Source organism: Balaenoptera musculus, chromosome 1 (assembly GCF_009873245.2).
Source record: "Balaenoptera musculus isolate JJ_BM4_2016_0621 chromosome 1, mBalMus1.pri.v3, whole genome shotgun sequence".
NCBI classification, from domain to species: domain Eukaryota; kingdom Metazoa; phylum Chordata; class Mammalia; order Artiodactyla; family Balaenopteridae; genus Balaenoptera; species Balaenoptera musculus.
Window position 1 is genome coordinate 26,148,158 of NC_045785.1, and position 17,359 is coordinate 26,165,516.

Genomic DNA, 17,359 nt, shown 5'->3' on the forward strand with positions numbered 1-17,359 from the left:
GGGTGTGCATCTCTGCCTTGCTTCTGTCGTAACTAAACAAACTGCGCTCTCCCACTTGTTGTTGCGCTATGTGTCTAATGATAAGCTTTGTACCTGTTTTTACAGTTTTTGCCTCCGTGAGAAATGCATTTTTCACTGGGGGCAAGAGCCAGGGGGTGTGGTAGCTAGGATTCCTGGTTGTCATCCAGGCTACGCAGGTTCAATTCCTGGGCAGGGAATTAAGACCTTGCTTCATGCCACCACTCACTGCTGCCTCTCTGAGATCAATCTCAGCATTCTTTGTTCTGGAGTCATGCCCTCTTCCTGGGACCCATCTCACAAGCATAATGTCAGTCAGACCGGAGTTAAGTCCCAGCTCTGTTACTCACCAGAGAAAGGATTTAATCACAATTTTCTCATCTGTAAAATGGAACTAATAATGCCTATCTTGCAGGGTTGTCTAAAGATTAATTGCAATCATGCATTCAGCATGATGCCTGTCATACAATGGGTGGTCAATAAATGTTTGTTTACTTCTCTGTCACCTCTCCCTATGGAGTAAATCCCATAATCCTTTTGAACTGGTTACTTTCTTCTTTACTATTTTGACTTTACTGGGGGTGGGAGGAAGCAACAAGGTACCAGACTAAAGACATCTTCCTGTCTCCGTTGCAGCTAGGTGGCGCCATGTATCTATGTTTTGGCCAATGATATGAAAGGAAGTATTGGGTGCTGGTATGGTGTGAATTGTGTCCCCCCAAAAGATTAGTTAAAGTTCTAACCCCCAGTATCACAGAATATGACTCTATTTGGAAATAAGGTCTTTATGCAGGTAATCTAGTTAAAATGAGGTCATTCGGGTGGGCCCTAATCCAATATGACTGAAGTCCTTATTAAAAGGGGTAATTTGGTCACAGGGACCTACATGTATACAGAGAAGATGATGTGAAGACACAGGGTGAAGAAGATGGCCATGTGACCGGAATGATACATCTACAAGCCAAGGAATGCCAAGGATTGCCAGTGGACACCAGAAGCTAGAAGGGGCAAGGAAGGATTCTCCCCTAGAATTATCAGAGAGAGCATGGCACTGCCAACACCTTGATTTTGGAATTCTAGCCTCCAGCACTGTGAGACAATAAATAATATTGTTTTAAGCCACCCAGTGTTTGGTACTTTGTTATGGCAGCCCTGGGAAATTAACACATGTGGAATTTGGGGGTGGCTGCTTTCTGCTGCCTGGAACGGGCAGGGTTGGTGTTTAAAATATTTAGCAATCAATATGAAGATGGGCACTGATCAATCAGAAAGGACAATGGGGGGCTTCCCCGGTGGCGCAGTGGTTGAGAATCTGCCTGCCAATGCAGGGGACACGGGTTCGAGCCCTGGTCTGGGAAGATCCCACATGCCGCAGAGCAACTAGGCCCGTGAGACACAATTACTGAGCCTGCGCGTCTGGAGCCTGTGCTCCGCAACAAGAGAGGCCGCAATAATGCGAGGCCCGCGCACCGCGATGAAGAGTGGCCCCCGCTTGCCGCAGCTAGAGAAAGCCCTCGCACAGAAATGAAGACCCAACACAGCCATAAATTAAAAAAAAAGACAAAAATGTAGTTCCCAGAGGCTCTCATTAAAAAAAAAAAAAAAAAAAAAGGACAATGGCCATGAACAATTTTTCTGGTCACACTTGTGTGTACTGGTTAAATATTAGCCCTAGGAATGTGGCTGGAGCTCTTGCAGCTATTTTGGACTATGAGGCTAGAAGCCAGTCAGTGAGGATGGCAGAGTTGAAAGAGAGGAGGCACCTTGGTTCCTGATGACCTTGTGGAGCTGCCATGCCAGATTTGGACAGCCTACCTCCAGTGTTATACTACATACATAGTAGAGTAAACCTGTTTGCTTATGGCTTTATTACTTTTGACTTTTCTGTTTTCCTCAGCCAAACCTAAATTTAACTGATATCCAATCTTACAAAGTACTGTGAAGCCCAAATAAATGATGAACAGGAAAGTATTTTACAAACTCTCCAGTTCTATGCACACGTAAGGCATTTTTGCTATTGCAGTGTTTGTGACTACACTTATCATTAATTTAAGAATAGGTTGAAATTGACAGATATGATCCTGGTCAAAGATCAAAGGCTCTTTGTCCTCCTTCAGCAACATGTTTTTGAGGGCTCTGCATAGCATCCATCGATAACAGTGGCATGAGAGACCAGCAGGAGAGGAGCCACCAGACTTTGGGCTGGATGCCAACAGGATGACTTTTTTTGAGCTGGGGCCTTAATGCTCAGTTACTGGTTGGCAGTTAAGCATGAAGGTTAAGGGTCAGGCCAGATGGGTTTAAATCTGAGCTCCACCCTTACTTGCTGTGTGACCCTGGGTAAGGTACTGAACTTCTCTGAATCTCAGATTCCTTATCTGTAAAATGGGGATAATTATAGCCCTATGACATAGGGTTGTCATGGAGATTCAGTGACATCACATACCCAGTAGGGAAAAAGATAAATCCACAGCTTATTTGTATCCAGTCCAGGAGACAGATTTTTCTGCTCTGACTACCAACCCTTGACAAATTACAAATGGACAGATTGGATTATGGTTTGTTTCTTTTTACCTTTATCAATTCATTCAGTTAGCATACTGAATGTGCCTATTATGTGCCTACTATGTACCAGGTAATGAAAAGAGCTAGTGAGGCAGACTTAGACCATGACATCCAAATAAAGTCAGCTCAAAGAATGACTTAAAAAAAAGTAGAGCCATTTTGTTTGGGTGCCTCTCCCATCCTCTTACTGTCATCTTTTCTTGAGGGCTCCCTTTGAGGTTTCTGCCATGGCCATCCTTATCTACCCCTTCCCATTCAGTAGATACTTATTCTTAGGAGGACTTCAGTCATTAATTCACACTATGGTGCAAATGACTACAGATCTCTCAAAGAATGGATCTCAAATGACTCCTCCTGTGAAGGTGACTGCCTACTGAAAGTCTGTTCCTAGCATAGAAAGCAAGAGTGTTCAAGGCAGAAGAGCCCAGATAAATCATTCAGTCTGAGCTCTCTCAGTTCACAGGGGGAAATCAGGCCAGGCAGATGTGACCCTGGTCTCAGCAGGATGATCCAACCAAGGACTTCCAGCAGTTATGTGGCCAGGCTGGGTGGGGAGCAGAAAATGGCTCTTGCAGACTCCATGGTCACTGCTCTATACCATCTGTGTGCTGAGGATGCTTTGATTAGGTTGTGCAGGGTGCCCTAGGGAGATACAGATGCAGAACAAGAAGTGCCTCTGGCTTTCAAGAAGCCTACAGCCTGACAGGGGACATGAGCACATATGTAAGGCCAAAAGCTCTTTGGCCCCACTGATTTGAAATGCTGCCTTCACTGTGACCAAATTCTCCAATATGCACAAGACTGTTCTAAACTCTGTTCTGTTCTACCACTGTCTTTTCCTGTACCAGCACCATGCTGTTTTAAAGACCATAGCTTTATAAAATATCTTGATGTATTGTAGAAGACGTCCTCTTCTTTTTCAAGAATGTCTTGGTTGTTCTTGTACAATTAATGTTTCAGATGAACTTTTGAATTAGCTTTTGAGTAGCATAGATATTGAATCTTCCTCAGCACTCTTTTTTTTAAAAAAATTTATTTATTTATTTTTGGCTGCGTTGGGTCTTCGTTGCTGCATGCGGTCTTTCTCTAGTTGTGGCGAGCGGGGGGCTACTCTTCATTGTGGTGCACGGGCTTCTCATTGGGTGGCTTCTCTTGTTGCAGAGCATGGGCTCTAGGCATGTGGCCTTCAGTAGTTGTGGCATGCGGGCTTAGTTGCTCCGCGGCATGTGGGATATTCTGGGACCAGGGCTCGAACCCGTGTCCCCTGCATTGGCAGGCGGATTCTTAACCACTGTGCCACCAGAGAAGTCCCAGCACTCTTGTTTATGCCAGGCCCTGGGTGTTCTGAGGAGCCAGGCACTCAGCTGCTGCCCTTGGGAGCTCACAGACTAGCTGGGAAGTGTAACCAAGCAAGAAGTGTAAAGCAACAACAGGAATCTCACGCTATGGGTAACAAAAGCCAAAAGAGTGAGGAGTCCACACGGATGTAAGTGCTGTGAGTTCCATTGTTCCTCTGGCTAGGGAAGTCATGGGAAGCTCAACAGGGGAGATGACATACTGGACTTTGATGAATGTGCAGGAGCAGGAGTTCAATAGGTATAAAAGAGAAGAAACGCTTTGAGTTGAGGAAGTCAGAGAATGCTTCTTGGAGAGGGAGACATTTTATTTGAGAGGTAAGAGTTTGCCTGATCCAGAAGATGGGATGAAGGGAGGGATTGCCCTGAGCTGGGAAAGTCGCAAGAAGGATCTCTGAAGACATTTCATCTGGGTTTTGAGTTGGAGGATGCTGGAAGAGGCAATTAAATAAAAATGATTTTATTAGAAAAGTAAAACAAGATGACATTTGACCTGGGCTTTCTGGGATGAGTGGGCAATTCACCAGATCGGAGAGGAGAGGCACCGTCGAGCTGAAGTAGTCACAGAAAAGGCTTTCCAGAGCAAATAAAAAACCTCCTGGCTTCCTGCCCACTCTCCAAGATCCAGTATCCAGGAGCTAAGCGTCCCACCGCGTAGACGCTCGGGATTCTGAGCTAGCGGGCCTGCAGTTCCTATTTCCCAGCGTAGGGTAGCGGCGGAAGGGTCTCGGTAGGACTGAGAATCACGTTTGCTGAGCCGGCTAGCAGGGTTGAATGCTTTATGTCGGAATCGACCAATGGGATGGTGGCACCCAGTTGCCAGGGCTACGGAGGGGGGCCGAGCGGAGGAGGGGCCTGAGCGCAGGGGCGGGGTCTGGGCGGGGCTTATATAAGTGAGCGGCGGGCGGAAGGCGGGGCGTGGGGTCGCTGGCTGCTGGGCGGGCGGCAGCAGGCCGCGGGCCCCAAGCCGGGGAAAGCTAGCGAGTGGAGGCGCGGAGGAGCAGTTTCACTCGCTGGGGAGACCTATGGGCCGAAGCCGTGTAAATGCGTTTTAAGGCGAGTGCGGGGGAAAGGCTTGGGGAGCCTCGGGAGCGGGCGCTCTCGGCTCCAGTGCTGACCTGCTCCCTGGCCCCTCTTGTCTCCTCTCAGCAGGGGCCTCGGCTCCGCAATTGCCACTCCTCCTCGGGGTGCTGCACAAGTTTCGAGGTCACCGGCGACCCCCCCCAGCAGCGCGCCTGGCTCTGGCCCCCGCGAAGGAGCACGGGGCTTGGTAAGGGGGTTTGGGCGGGGCGGGACCTCGGCCCTGCACTCAGGAGGGCTCACCCGGACAGAACCTCAGCCTTCAGTTCTTGCCCGAGAGCCCGCGGCCATCACCCACCATATGGAGCCCCCATGCACGCTTACCATCCTAGCAAGTCAGGACCAGCCCGGCCCCTCTTTACAAACGGTGAAACTGAGGCTCCGAGAGGGGACGGGGCGTACCCAGGGTCACGCAGCAGAGAGCGGACTTGAACCTCAGCTCTCAGGCTGAGACTCCTTGGTGGGACCACCTGCAGCCACTTTAGGTGGGCGTGGTCAGGATGGGGGGGTCACCTGGAAACTTCCCCACTCGGCTTTCCTGCTCCTTCTCTCTCATTCTTTCCCTTTAAACCAAAACCCTAATTTCAGAACTGGAAAGGATCTCCAAAACAATGCATCCATTTTACAGATGTGGAAACTGAGGCTCGGAGAGGCAGTGACATCTAGGCAGATAATGACTTGGCCCAGTCCAGGATTCCTGATCGTCCCCACTCCTCCCAGTGAACCTAAGCTCCCCAGGCTTGTGCTGGGGGCAGGGTGTGACAGGAGTGGGCGCCTTGGCCTGGGGAGGTGAGGAGTGCCGCTGACGCCAGCCCCCCAGAGGCCCCCTCACTCTCCTCCCGCAGTGTGTTGCATACTTTCTAAGGCGCCTGAGGCAGCGGCAGCTCCATCCAGCCCATCGGCTCCTCCTCGGCATGGCTGGCTACCTGAGTGAAGCGGACTTCGTGATGGTGGAGGAGGGCTTCAGCACCCGAGACCTGCTGGAGCAGCTCACTCTGGGGGCCTCACAGTCCACCACGGTGAGGACCTGGGAGTGGGGATGGGTCTTCTGTTCTCCCAGCAGGCTCAGGTGCCTCCTAGGGCCCTCATCTGATTCTTTCATTTATTTGGTATTCATTCCTTTCTATTTGTGAGAGACGTCTCTTTTTTTCTCCAAATTCCTGGTCCTTGCCCCCAAACCTGCCCCTCCTGTGTTCCCTGCCTTCATGAACAACACTACCATCATCTACGCAGCCCTCTAGGTCAGAAACCTGGGCGTCCTCACTTCCCCTCCCACACCTGGGCACCCCTAAGCTCTGTGAATCCAGCCTCCTTAAATTACCCTTCAGTGTGTTCTTCTGGGACCTCACTGTGTAGTTTAGGCCTCATCTCTCTAAAACCCCCCTAACCTTTTCCCTGCCCCATCCCACCCCTTCCAACTTTATCACAGCCCTGCTCAAAATCAGAATTCTTTGGCAGTTTCTCACTCCCTACAGGATCCAGGTCAGAACTCCTCTGCCTTCATAGCCCCATTTCTGGCTTTTCCCACGGTATATGTTATGCTCCATCAGAGCTGAACTACTCTGCTCATATTTCCCGAGGATTCCATGTGCTCCATTATCACTCCTTTGCCCAGGCTGTTCCCTCTTCCCTTCTCCCAGCCTCTCTTGCCTCTTACCTATTTTTACTCATTACTTATTACTCATCCCTGTCACCTTTTCCTGATTGCCCCAGGCAGATTTTGTACTTTGCTTCTCCATGGATTTTCTCCTTCTCTGCATTTTGTAGAAACTCCTGCTTAGCATTTATTGAATGGGCTTGTAATTGCTTAAGGGGTTCTTTTGCAGACCCAAGCATACTTAGCATACTTGCATAGGTATGCTTGGTCAGACACCAAGTGGGCATCAGTAAAAAAGTGTTGCATAAAAGGGAAACTGAGTCCCAGAAAAGGTTTAATTAATGTGGTCTCACCAATGGCCTCATATGTGTTCAACCCTCAGTAAACAGTTGTCCTCAGGCATGGGTTGCAGTGGCAGTGGGACTACTTCAAGGCTTCATTGAACACCTAAATGTGAAAGGCAGTGGCTGTAGGCTGTGGGTCTTCAAGGAATTTATTTTTTTTCTGGAGAAGACAGATGTCTATATACACAGAGCTCTGATACTTTGGAAGCATGTGCAAAATGCAGTGGGAGCATTAAAGGTGGAGTTGCCTTATTGGTTTGGGGGAAGGTGGCATTTCAGTTGAAACTTGAAGGTGGATTAGGAACTTGCCAGACACATGTGGGGGAAGGATATTCTACATGGAGGACATGGTGGGAGTAAAGGCTGGGAGGTGGAAAATGATCTAGGATAGAGCTGGAGTTTGAGCTGAAATGAGGGAAGGGACTGGAGCTGGATCACAGAGCCTCGAATGTCCTGTAGGCTTGGGGATCCCCAGAGAATTTTAGAGCAGGGTACTTGGGAGGACCGTGGATGGCACGCACTAGGAGGAAGCTGGGTGGGGTCTCATATTCACCCTTCTTGTTGTGCAGGAAGAGGTCGCTGCCTTCTTTGTGGCCGACCTGGGTGCTGTAGTGAGAAAGCACTTCTGCTTTCTGAAGTGCCTGCCGCGAGTCCGACCCTTTTACGCTGTCAAGTGCAACAGCAGCCCCGGCGTGCTGAAGGTCCTGGCTGAGCTAGGACTGGGCTTCAGCTGTGCCAACAAGGTGAGCTCCTGCCCCCCACCTGCACACTGACCCTCACTGCCTACTGAACACCCGCATGGCCCGGCTGCAGCTGCTGTGGGTGGACCTGGGGAAGCAGGAGTGACCTGTAATTGGCCCCTGCCCTCTGGGAGGGGCCACCCACATGCAAGGGGTGTAAGGGATGAGGGTGGAATTTGCCAGCCTTGAAGTTCCACATTGGAACCACGTGTGACCCTGGGTAGGTGGGTCACCTTTTTAATGGAGATTTTCAAACTTCTTGGCATAGAGCTATTTGTGGTATTCTTCTAATTAAAACAAAACAAAAACACCGTTTTATCATTGGTTTTATTTTTTTCTTTTATAATATTAATAACGTGTGACTGTACATTTTCTTAACTAATGCTTGTAGAGTTTTGTTGTTGCCAGTTCTGCTGCCTTTCTGATTTGATTAATGCTGTTGTCTTAATTCCCTCCTGCTCTCTTTAGATTTGTTTATTACTGTCATTCTCTATTCATTGAACTCTTGCAGTGTGCTAGACACTGTGCTAGGTAGGGCTGGCAATACAGTGTTGAGTAAAACAGACTTTGTTGTCCTTGAGTTGAATACACAGCTTATCTATTTCCATTCTATTCTTACTTGATAAGTCTTTTAGCTATAGAGTTTCCTCAGAGTACAGCTTTGGACATAGTTATTCATTCAGCAACATTTATTGAGCACCTACTAGGGAGTCAAGTACTTTTCTTTCTTTTTTTTTTTTTTTTAAACTCAAGTACTTTTCTAGGTGGGGATTTAGCAAGTGAACAAAACAAAAAAGGTCCCTTCATGGAGCTTGCTTTCTAAAGAACAAACAAGTTAAACAATGAAAGTCTATGGTATTTTAGATGGTAAATGTTGTGGAGAAAATTAAAGAGGGAAAGGGAAGTAGGGAAGAGACCTGGATGTCAGGAAAGAGGATTGTACTTTTAGATGGTTTGGCCAGGGAGGGCATCACTGAAATTTGAACACAGATCTGAAGGAAGCAAAGGATCCAAGCCAGGTGGATAACCAGGGGAAGAGCATTCCAGGCAGAGGGACCAGCAAGTGCAAAGGTCCTGAGGTGGGAGCAAGCCTGTGGGCATTAATTTGTGATATTGTTATTACAGTTATTTTTAAATGTTTAGTAATGATTGTTTTGAGGGGGAATCCCTTTTAAACCCTGGTCAGCAATATAGCTGGGTGTGGTGAGGAGGATTCTAGAAAGGGATCTGGAGGAGACAGGAGGAGAGCTCATCTGGGTAGGAGGCTGGAGGGGTTCCAGGTGGGAGAGAGGTGCACACCATGGTGGACGGTTGGAACGAGCACGTTCACCTTTATCAGAGACGCATGTTAGTGTCCTTAGTGGTAGATGAGTCTCCCTCATGTCACCTGTGAAGCCCCTTTGCATCAGCTCTTGTTTTGCACACCTGGTTTCATGCATGCCCCACATAAAGCCCCATGGGGTGCCTAGGGGAAGAGATTGCCATTTTGCAGTTGAGGAACTGGGGGTCAGCTTCACACAGCTTGCTGGTAGCAGAGCCAAGACTTGCCCCCTGCAGCATGCCGGGTCTCTGCTCTGACTGAGGAGGAAGGGGACACTTTTCCAGCCCCCTTGGTCTAGGGGTGAAGAACAGGACCAAACCTCACTGACTAGAGTCCTCTGCTTCTGGAAACCCAGAGGTGGGGCCCTGTGCTGGCCCTCAAGACTCAGGACTGGCCTCCAAAGGGCAGAGTTGTGGGGTGTAGGGCTTAGAAGTCGGGTGGGGGTCGTTTGCTGAGGGCTCCTGTTGTGTCGGGTGCTTTGCCAAGCATTTTCTTTTTTTTTTTTTTTTATAGCTACTTTATTTATTATTTATTTTATTTTATTTTTGGTTGTGTTGGGTCTTCGGTTCATGCGAGGGCTTTCTCTAGTTGAGGCAAGTGGGGGCCACTCTTCATCGCGGTGCGGGGACCGCTCTTCATCGCGGTGCGCGGGCCTTTCACTATCGCGGCCCCTCCCGTTGCGGGGCACAGGCTCCAGACGCGCAGGCTCAGTAGTTGTGGCTCACGGGCCCAGCTGCTCCGTGGCATGTGGGATCTTCCCAGACCAGGGCTCGAACCCGTGTCCCCTGCATTAGCAGGCAGATTCTCAACCACTGCGCCACCAGGGAAGCCCAACCAAGCATTTTCTGTACATGATCTCATTTGACTCTTGAAACAACCCTGTGAGGTAATTATTATCACCGTGATTTTGACAACAGCCCCATGAGGAAGCAGTTAGTGTATAAGGAAAGGAGGCACAGAGGTTTGTGGTATGCCCTGGGAAGGGGCCGCTTGAGTATGGCAAGGGGTCTCTGACTTTATCACTGCTGTCTTTGCCAAGATCCCCGGGGAGGGGATGGCAGAGCTGAGACCCCTCCCGGTAGGTGGGATCATGTGGCCCTTGGGTGCATTTCCTGAGATGTGGCACAGCTTTTCTTGGAAGGCCGAGGCTGCCCTCTTCTGGTTGGCTGGAGCTGGTGGCCACGCTGTACCGCACCATGCTTTGGCGGCCACTGACCTAGGGTCAGGCATGAGCTGGGGCTGGGTGTACAGATATGCATCAGACAGGCTCCAGGGTCAAGGGCACCAGCCACGCCTTACACGGGGCTCTGGTCCACCCACCCACCTTCCCAAGGACCTTATGTCATCTCTCCTACCCCATCCCTTGCCCTCTCTGGCTGTCTCCCTCAGCATCCTCCCATCTTAAAATGCCTTCTCTGGACACCACATCGTCCCCCAGCCCAATCCCTTGCTCTCTCTTCATGGCCAAACTGAGTTGTCTACACTTGCCTGTCTGCAGTCACTTGTCTCTTTCCCTTAGCACCCACTCCTTAAGCCACTGCTTCCCGACCTCCACTCATCATTCCAAGGAATCTCCTCTTGCCAACGTCCCCAGCAATCTCCAGGATCCAGTGAGCACTTTATTCTAAACATTCATTTTGAATTATTCAAATAATATGTTGATTCATCTGCAAGAAAAAAGTAGAACGTCAGCTTTATGTCTCCAGAGATAATCAACATTCTGAGTTTGACTTTGGTGGCTACATGGTATTTGAAAAATACTTACAAATATGATCCATAGGAAACATAGAAAATATCTTGTGATTTTGTAACAAAATATAAGATGTTCATGTGGTAGGTATTGTGCCACATAGCTTTATTTTTATTTTTTTAATAAATTATTTATTTATTTATTGGCTGCATTTGGTATTCATTGCTGCGCGTGGGCTATCTCTAGTTGTGGCGAGTGGGGCTACTCTTTGTTGCAGTGTGCAGGCTTCTCCTTGGGGTGGCTTCTCTTGTTGCGGAGCACGAGCTCTAGGAGCGCGGGCTTCAGTAGTTGTGGCGCATGGGCTCTAGAGCGCAGGCTCAGTAGTTGTGGTGCACTGCACAGGCTTAGTTGCTCCACGGCATGTGGGATCTTCCCGGACCAGGACTCGAACCCATGTGCCTTACATTGGCAGGTGGATTCTTAACCACTGCGCCACCAGGGAAGTCCCTTACAATAGCTTTAAGCTCAGCAGATTTTGGAGATCTGTCCATGTTGAAGCTTTTAGACCTTGTAGGGGACAGTCCTTGGTCCTCCTAGCTTTTGATCTCACCATGAAAAGTGTGTGTGTGTGTGTGTGTGTGTGTGTGTGTGTGGTGGGAACACTTAAAGTGAGATCTACCCTCACAAATTTTTAAGTGTTTAATAAGGAATTGTTAAGTATAGGCACCATGTTGTATAGCAGATCTCTAGAACTGATTCCTCTTGCAGAACTGACACTTTATACCCATTGAGTAGCAACTCCCCATTTGAAACATTCTTTTTTTGTTTTTTTAGTATTTTTTAAATTTAGTTTTTAAATTTATTTTTTATTGAAGTATAGTTGAATTACAATTTTGTGTTAATTACTGCTGAACAGCAAAGTGACTCAGTTATACATATATATACATTCTTTTTCATATTCTTTTCCGTTATGGTTTATCACAGGATACTGAATAGAGTTCCTGTGCTATATAGCAGGACCTTGTTTATCCATTCTATATATACCAGTTTCCATCTGCTAATCCCAAACTCCCAATCCATCGCTGTCCTACCCACCCTCCCCCTTGGCAACCACCAGTCTATCCTCTATGTCCCCGATTCTATTTCTGTTTCATAGATAGGTTCATTTGTGTCATATTTTAGATTCCACATATAAGTGATAATCATATGGTATTTGTCTTTCTCTTTCTGACTTACTTCACTTGGTATGATAATCTCTGGTTGCATCCATTGAAACACATTCTTTTTAAAAACACAGGCCTAGCCTAGGATATTGTGGGTTGGGTTCCAGACCACTACGGTAAAGTGAAGATCACAATAAAGTGAGTCACATGAATTTTTTGTTTTCCCAGTGCATATAAAAGTTATGCTTACACTATTCTGTAGTCTATTAAGTGTGCAATAGCATTATGTCTAAAAACATACTTTAAGTAAAATGTACATACCTTAAGTAAAAAATATTTTCTTGGTAAAAAATGCTAACCATCATCTGAACCATCAGCGAGTCGTAATCTTTTTTGCTGGTGGCGGGTCTTGCCTCAATGTTGATGGCTGCCGACTGCTCAGGGCGGTGGTTGCTGAAGTGTGGGGTGGCAGTTTCTTAAGAGAAGACTCTTCGTTTCACTTGAATACCTAGAGGTCATTGTAGGGTTATTAACTGGCCGAATTTCAATATGGTTGTGTTGTTGTATGTCAGGGGATAGGGAGGCCCAACGAGCGGGAGGGAGATGGGGAATGGCTGAGGGGTGGAGCAGTCAGAACACACATTTATCCATTAAGTTCACTGTATGGGCATATGGGCGTGGTTCGTGACCCCAAAACAATGACAATAGTAACATCAAAGATCACTGATCACAGATCACCATAACAAATACAGTAACACTGAAAACGTCTGAAATATCACAAGAATTACCAAAATGTGACACAGAGACGTGAAGTGAGCAAACACTGCTGGAAAAATGGTGCCAATAGGCTTGCTTGATGCAGGGTTGCCACAAACCTTCAATTTGTAAAAATTGCAATATCTGCAAAGCACAACAGAGTGAGGCGAAATAAAATGAGGTATGCTTGTACTCAACAACAACACGTGCTCTTGGTTTTAAAGACTTTAGAAACATATCCAGTGAAAGTGGACGCTGCTGGGAGCCTGCTCCACCCTCCTGGGGTGCCTCTGACAGTGGAGAGGTCTCCTTCTGCACAGATGTGAATTGCAAGACAGGGTTTGCTTTGACAGGAATGGCATAAGAAACCTCTGCGTTGTTCCGCCTCTTCTGGAGATGCTCTCTCCTCCCCTCTCTGCCGGTCCTGTGCTGGCTCTTCCTGCTCTCTAACTGGGAGAGTTCCTCTGGATTCCGGCTCAGGCTCCCTTCTCTTATAAACTCTCTGTCTTTGTAGGGGATTTCATCTCCTCCCATGGCTTCAAATACCCCTAATATGCCACCACCTCCCCTGTTTTGATCTCCAGCCCAGACCCTATGTATCCAGGTGCTGACTTGTTGCCACAGGATGCCTGGAACCCAGTGTGTTCAAATGCACTCATGATCTGCCCCTTGAGAGGGGCCCCTGGGCCTGCTGGGCGAGGAGTCCCCCTCAGACATCTAACCCCACATCCCCACGTGCAGTCCCTCACCAAGTTTGCCAGCCATGCCTACAGATGACACCACCCCCCTTTCTATGCAGCCTGTCCTGTTTCCCAGGGAGGTTGTGAGTGTCTCCCAGAATTCTCCTAGGCCCTTCCTTGGTCCATTTTCACACGGTAGCCAGAGTGACATGCATTTAGACCTTGCATTCAAAATGCCCATCTGATCATGTCCTTTTCCCTCTTGAGACCCCTCAAACTGTTTCCCACCACTGGCAGGGTCAAATATAAATCACAGCAGCCTTCTTGGTCTCCCTGTTGGCTCTGCCTGCATCCCTCCAAGCTCATCGTCCCCCACGGTGGTCACCCTGCCCAGGCCACCCCAGCGTTCTCTGTTCCTCCCCCAGGCTGAGTACATCCTTGCCTCAGAACCTCCGCACAGGCCACTTCTCCTACCAGAAACATTCTTTCCTTCCCTTTCAGCCTGGCCCAGGCCTCCTATGGGGCTCAGCTTAAATTTCTTTCTTTCTTTTTTTTTTTTAAATTGAAGTATAGTTGATTTACAGTACTGTGTTAGTTTCAGGTGTACAGCAAAGTGGTTCAGTTATTCATATATATGTATATATATTCTTTTTTATTATAGTTTATTATAAGATACTGAATATAGTTTCCTGTGCTATACAGTAAATCCTTGTGGTTTACCTGTTTTATATGCAGAAGTATGCATCTGTCAATCCCATAGTCCCAGTTTATTCCTCCCTCCCTTCCTTCCCCTTTGGAAGCCATAGTTTGTTTTCTATATCTGTGAGTCTGTTTCTGTTTTGTAAATAAATTCATTTGTATCATATTTTAGATTCTACATATAAGTGATATCATATGGTATTTGTCTTTCTCTGACTTATTTCACTTAGTATGATAATCTCTAGGTCCATCCACATTGCTGCAAATGACAGAATTTCATTTTTTATGGCTGAGTAATATTCCATTGTGTGTGTGTATGTGTGTTTATATATATATATATACACCACATCCTCTTTATCCATTCATCTGTTGATGGACACTTAGGTTGCTTCCATGTCTTGGCTATTGTAATGGTGCTGCTGTGAACATCGGGGTGCATGTATCTTTTCAAATTAGAGCTTTTGTCCTTTCCAGATATATGCCCAGGAGTGAGATTGCTAGATCATATGGTAACTCTATTTCCAGTTTGTTAAGGAACCTCCATACTGTTTTCCATAGTGGCTGCACCAATTTACATTCCCACCAACAGTGTAGGAGGGTTCCCTTTTCTCCACACCTCCTCCTCAGCTTAAATTTCTGACCTTCAGAAAGCTGTCCGTCACCCCCTCACATCCAGGTTTCCCCATCCCACATTCTCTAGTATCCCGTACTTTTTCTCCATGGCTCTTATCCATTTGTAATCCTATTATTATTCAGTGTTCATTCATTCCTCCCCTTCTTTCCCATCTGCCTGAAACCTCCACAGGGTCAGAGACCCTGTCTGCTTTACTCACCACTTGTTTTCATTAGCACTTGTCTCAAAGCCTGGCAACTCAATAGATGCTCGAGACACACTTGCCAATTCAGCATCAAGGTGTCTTCTCCACTGAAGTGCTGTGGTTAAGAGCTGGTGTGCTAAAGTCGGACGGTCCTGGGTTAGAATTCTAGCAGTGCCACTTGTAAGCCGTGTGACTTTGGACAAGTCACTTAAGGCCTCTCTGAGCCTCTGTTTCCTGCCTCATAAGATTAATATGGCGATGAAATAAGAATGTCTATAAAATATTTAATGCAGTGGCTGGCATACAGTAATCCTTTAATGAATGACAATGGTTATTATTTAAATAATTTTAATCAAAGCTAAACCACAGGTCCCCAAAGTGTTACCATTGCTGCTTCCTCTCACCTCTTGGGTGAGGCAGGGAGCAAAGCCACATTTTCATAACTGCTCAGACGTGGGGTCTTTGGAAGCAAGCTGTGATGACAGCAGTTCCAGCTCTGGAGGTGGACCTTTGTGTCTCTCTCTGCTACTCACTGGCTGTGTCACCAAGGCAAGTGGGTTTCTTTGAACTCAATTTGTCCTCTGTAAAATGTGGCCGCTAAATATTTCATAGGATAGTTATAGGCATTGCATGAGATAATGCACATAAATACCTCGTGCTGAAAAGTTGCTACGTTAAAATTACAGTCTTATTACAAACTTGGGATGGCTAAAGATGGCCCTGTGTCTCCTACCGTGCTTCCAAACTGCCACCTTCTTAATCATGGAGGGTCAGGCTTGAGTTTGAAAGTTGGTTCTGCCTCCTACTTGCTGCATAGCCTCTCTGAGCATGTTTCCTTCTCTATAGAATGGAGCTAATACCATCTGGTGGCGTATTGTAAGGAGTAAATAAAAGAGTGAATCTAAAGCAAGGGTTGGGGACTTCACTGGCAGTCCAGTGGCTAGGACCCTGTGCTTCCACTGCAGGGGGCACGGGTTTGATCCCTGGTCGGGGAGCTAAGATCCCACAAGGTGTGCGGCGAGGCCAAATAAATAAATAAATAAATACATACATACATAAATAAATAAGTAAAGCAAGGGTTGGCAAACAATGGATGGTGGGACTTGTAGAGTTTTATTGGACCACAGCCATGCTCATTCTCTTATGCATTATCTGCGGCTGCTTTGGTGCTACAAAGACATTTGAGTAGTTGTACAGAAACTATATGGCCCACAAAGCCTAAAATATTTACTCTCTGGCCCTTCATGGAAAAAGTTTGCCAACACCTGATGTAAAGCCTCTCATTCAGTGCCTGCTTGTGGTCGGTGCTCTGTGACCACGGTTGCTTTCACCATCATCATTATCATTGCCTGGATCATTAATGCAGCAATCAGGTGGAGCACCGTTCTGGAAAGGTGAGGAAGAGGAGGCCCTGTGGGGAGAGGGCCTTGCTGGAGCCACCCAGCACCATGCCATGCACAGAGCAGGTGTTTGGATGTTGGATGACCTGTGTCAAAAAGACTATTGGTCTGGTGAACTTTCTAACACATCAAGTAATAGTCTCTAAACATTTAAATCTGCCAGGAAAATGTGTCAGAAACCTGTTTTCAGGGCTACCATGAATCTGTAGAGTGCCTTTGTGTGAATTAGAAAATGTATCCTTTCCTTAAGACACTTAATCGTTGTAAATAAATATACTGATTTTGTTAGAGCAAGATGCTTTACTGTTAGGAAGTCGTAATAAACATACAAATCTACCATGTATTCTCTGAACGGGACCCCTCCCTCCCTAGGATTGTGCAGTAAACCACCCACACAGCTGTACATGGCAGCCCTGCCTGTCAATGGTGAACCAGCGTGCGTCCTGATTTTTGTATACCTGTTGTCTAAAAGTGAGGCCCACTTTTTATGGACCTCCCCAGGCACAGCCATGACTTTGCGCCTCATCTGTGCTTCCTTGGCCTCTGTGGGCCCAGCAGGCTTTGGTGCTTCCTCACCACCACCTTTGGGATCCCACAGGCAGAGATGGAGTTGGTCCAGCATATTGGTGTCCCCGCCAGTAAGATCATCTACGCCAACCCCTGTAAGCAAATTGCACACATCAAGTATGCTGCCAAGCATGGGGTCCGGCTGCTGAGCTTTGACAACGAGATGGAGCTGGCAAAGGTGGTAAAAAGCCACCCCAGTGCCAAGTAAGCTGAGAAGCACTCATGTGGGAGGCTGGGCTGCGTGTGAGGGCAGAGGGAGTGGGAGGAATGGGGCCGGGGCTGAGGACCCTGCCTTGGACCCGGCCAGAGTCACAGGAGGTTGGGGCAGGCACTCCTGGACTGGACCCAGGATGTAGAGCCTGACTAGGACAGAGGTAGAAATGACGGATTACAGGCCAGGCAGAGCAAAGCCCACGGTACTACGGAGGTCAAAGTCACGGCAGAGGAAGCAAGAGGGGGTGGTTGGGGAAGTTTCACAGAGGAGGTGGCATTTAAGGAGGGCCTTGAGGAGTGACCAGCATCTGGGGAGGGCATAAACAGTGTGTCAGAGTGAACTGCGTGAGCAA

The 17,359-nt window shown here is 47.6% G+C and overlaps 1 protein-coding gene across 4 annotated transcripts in view; it reads left to right on the forward strand.

The window, feature by feature from the left end:
- Window positions 1-4,855: 4,855 nt before the first annotated feature.
- Window positions 4,856-17,359, forward strand: part of AZIN2 (antizyme inhibitor 2) — a 42,036-nt gene continuing 29,532 nt past the window's right edge. The window contains exons 1-5 of one of the 4 annotated variants that reach the window (XM_036824481.1): window positions 4,856-4,994; window positions 5,088-5,208; window positions 5,864-6,037; window positions 7,529-7,702; window positions 16,825-16,997. In XM_036824481.1, coding sequence (XP_036680376.1) covers window positions 5,933-6,037; window positions 7,529-7,702; window positions 16,825-16,997 — 452 coding nt within the window. In that variant the 5' untranslated portion in view covers window positions 4,856-4,994; window positions 5,088-5,208; window positions 5,864-5,932. Of the gene's footprint in view, window positions 4,995-5,087; window positions 5,209-5,863; window positions 6,038-7,528; window positions 7,703-16,784; window positions 16,998-17,359 lie in introns of those variants that run through there. The other 3 variants (XM_036824500.1, XM_036824471.1, XM_036824490.1) reach the window with 3 other exon arrangements.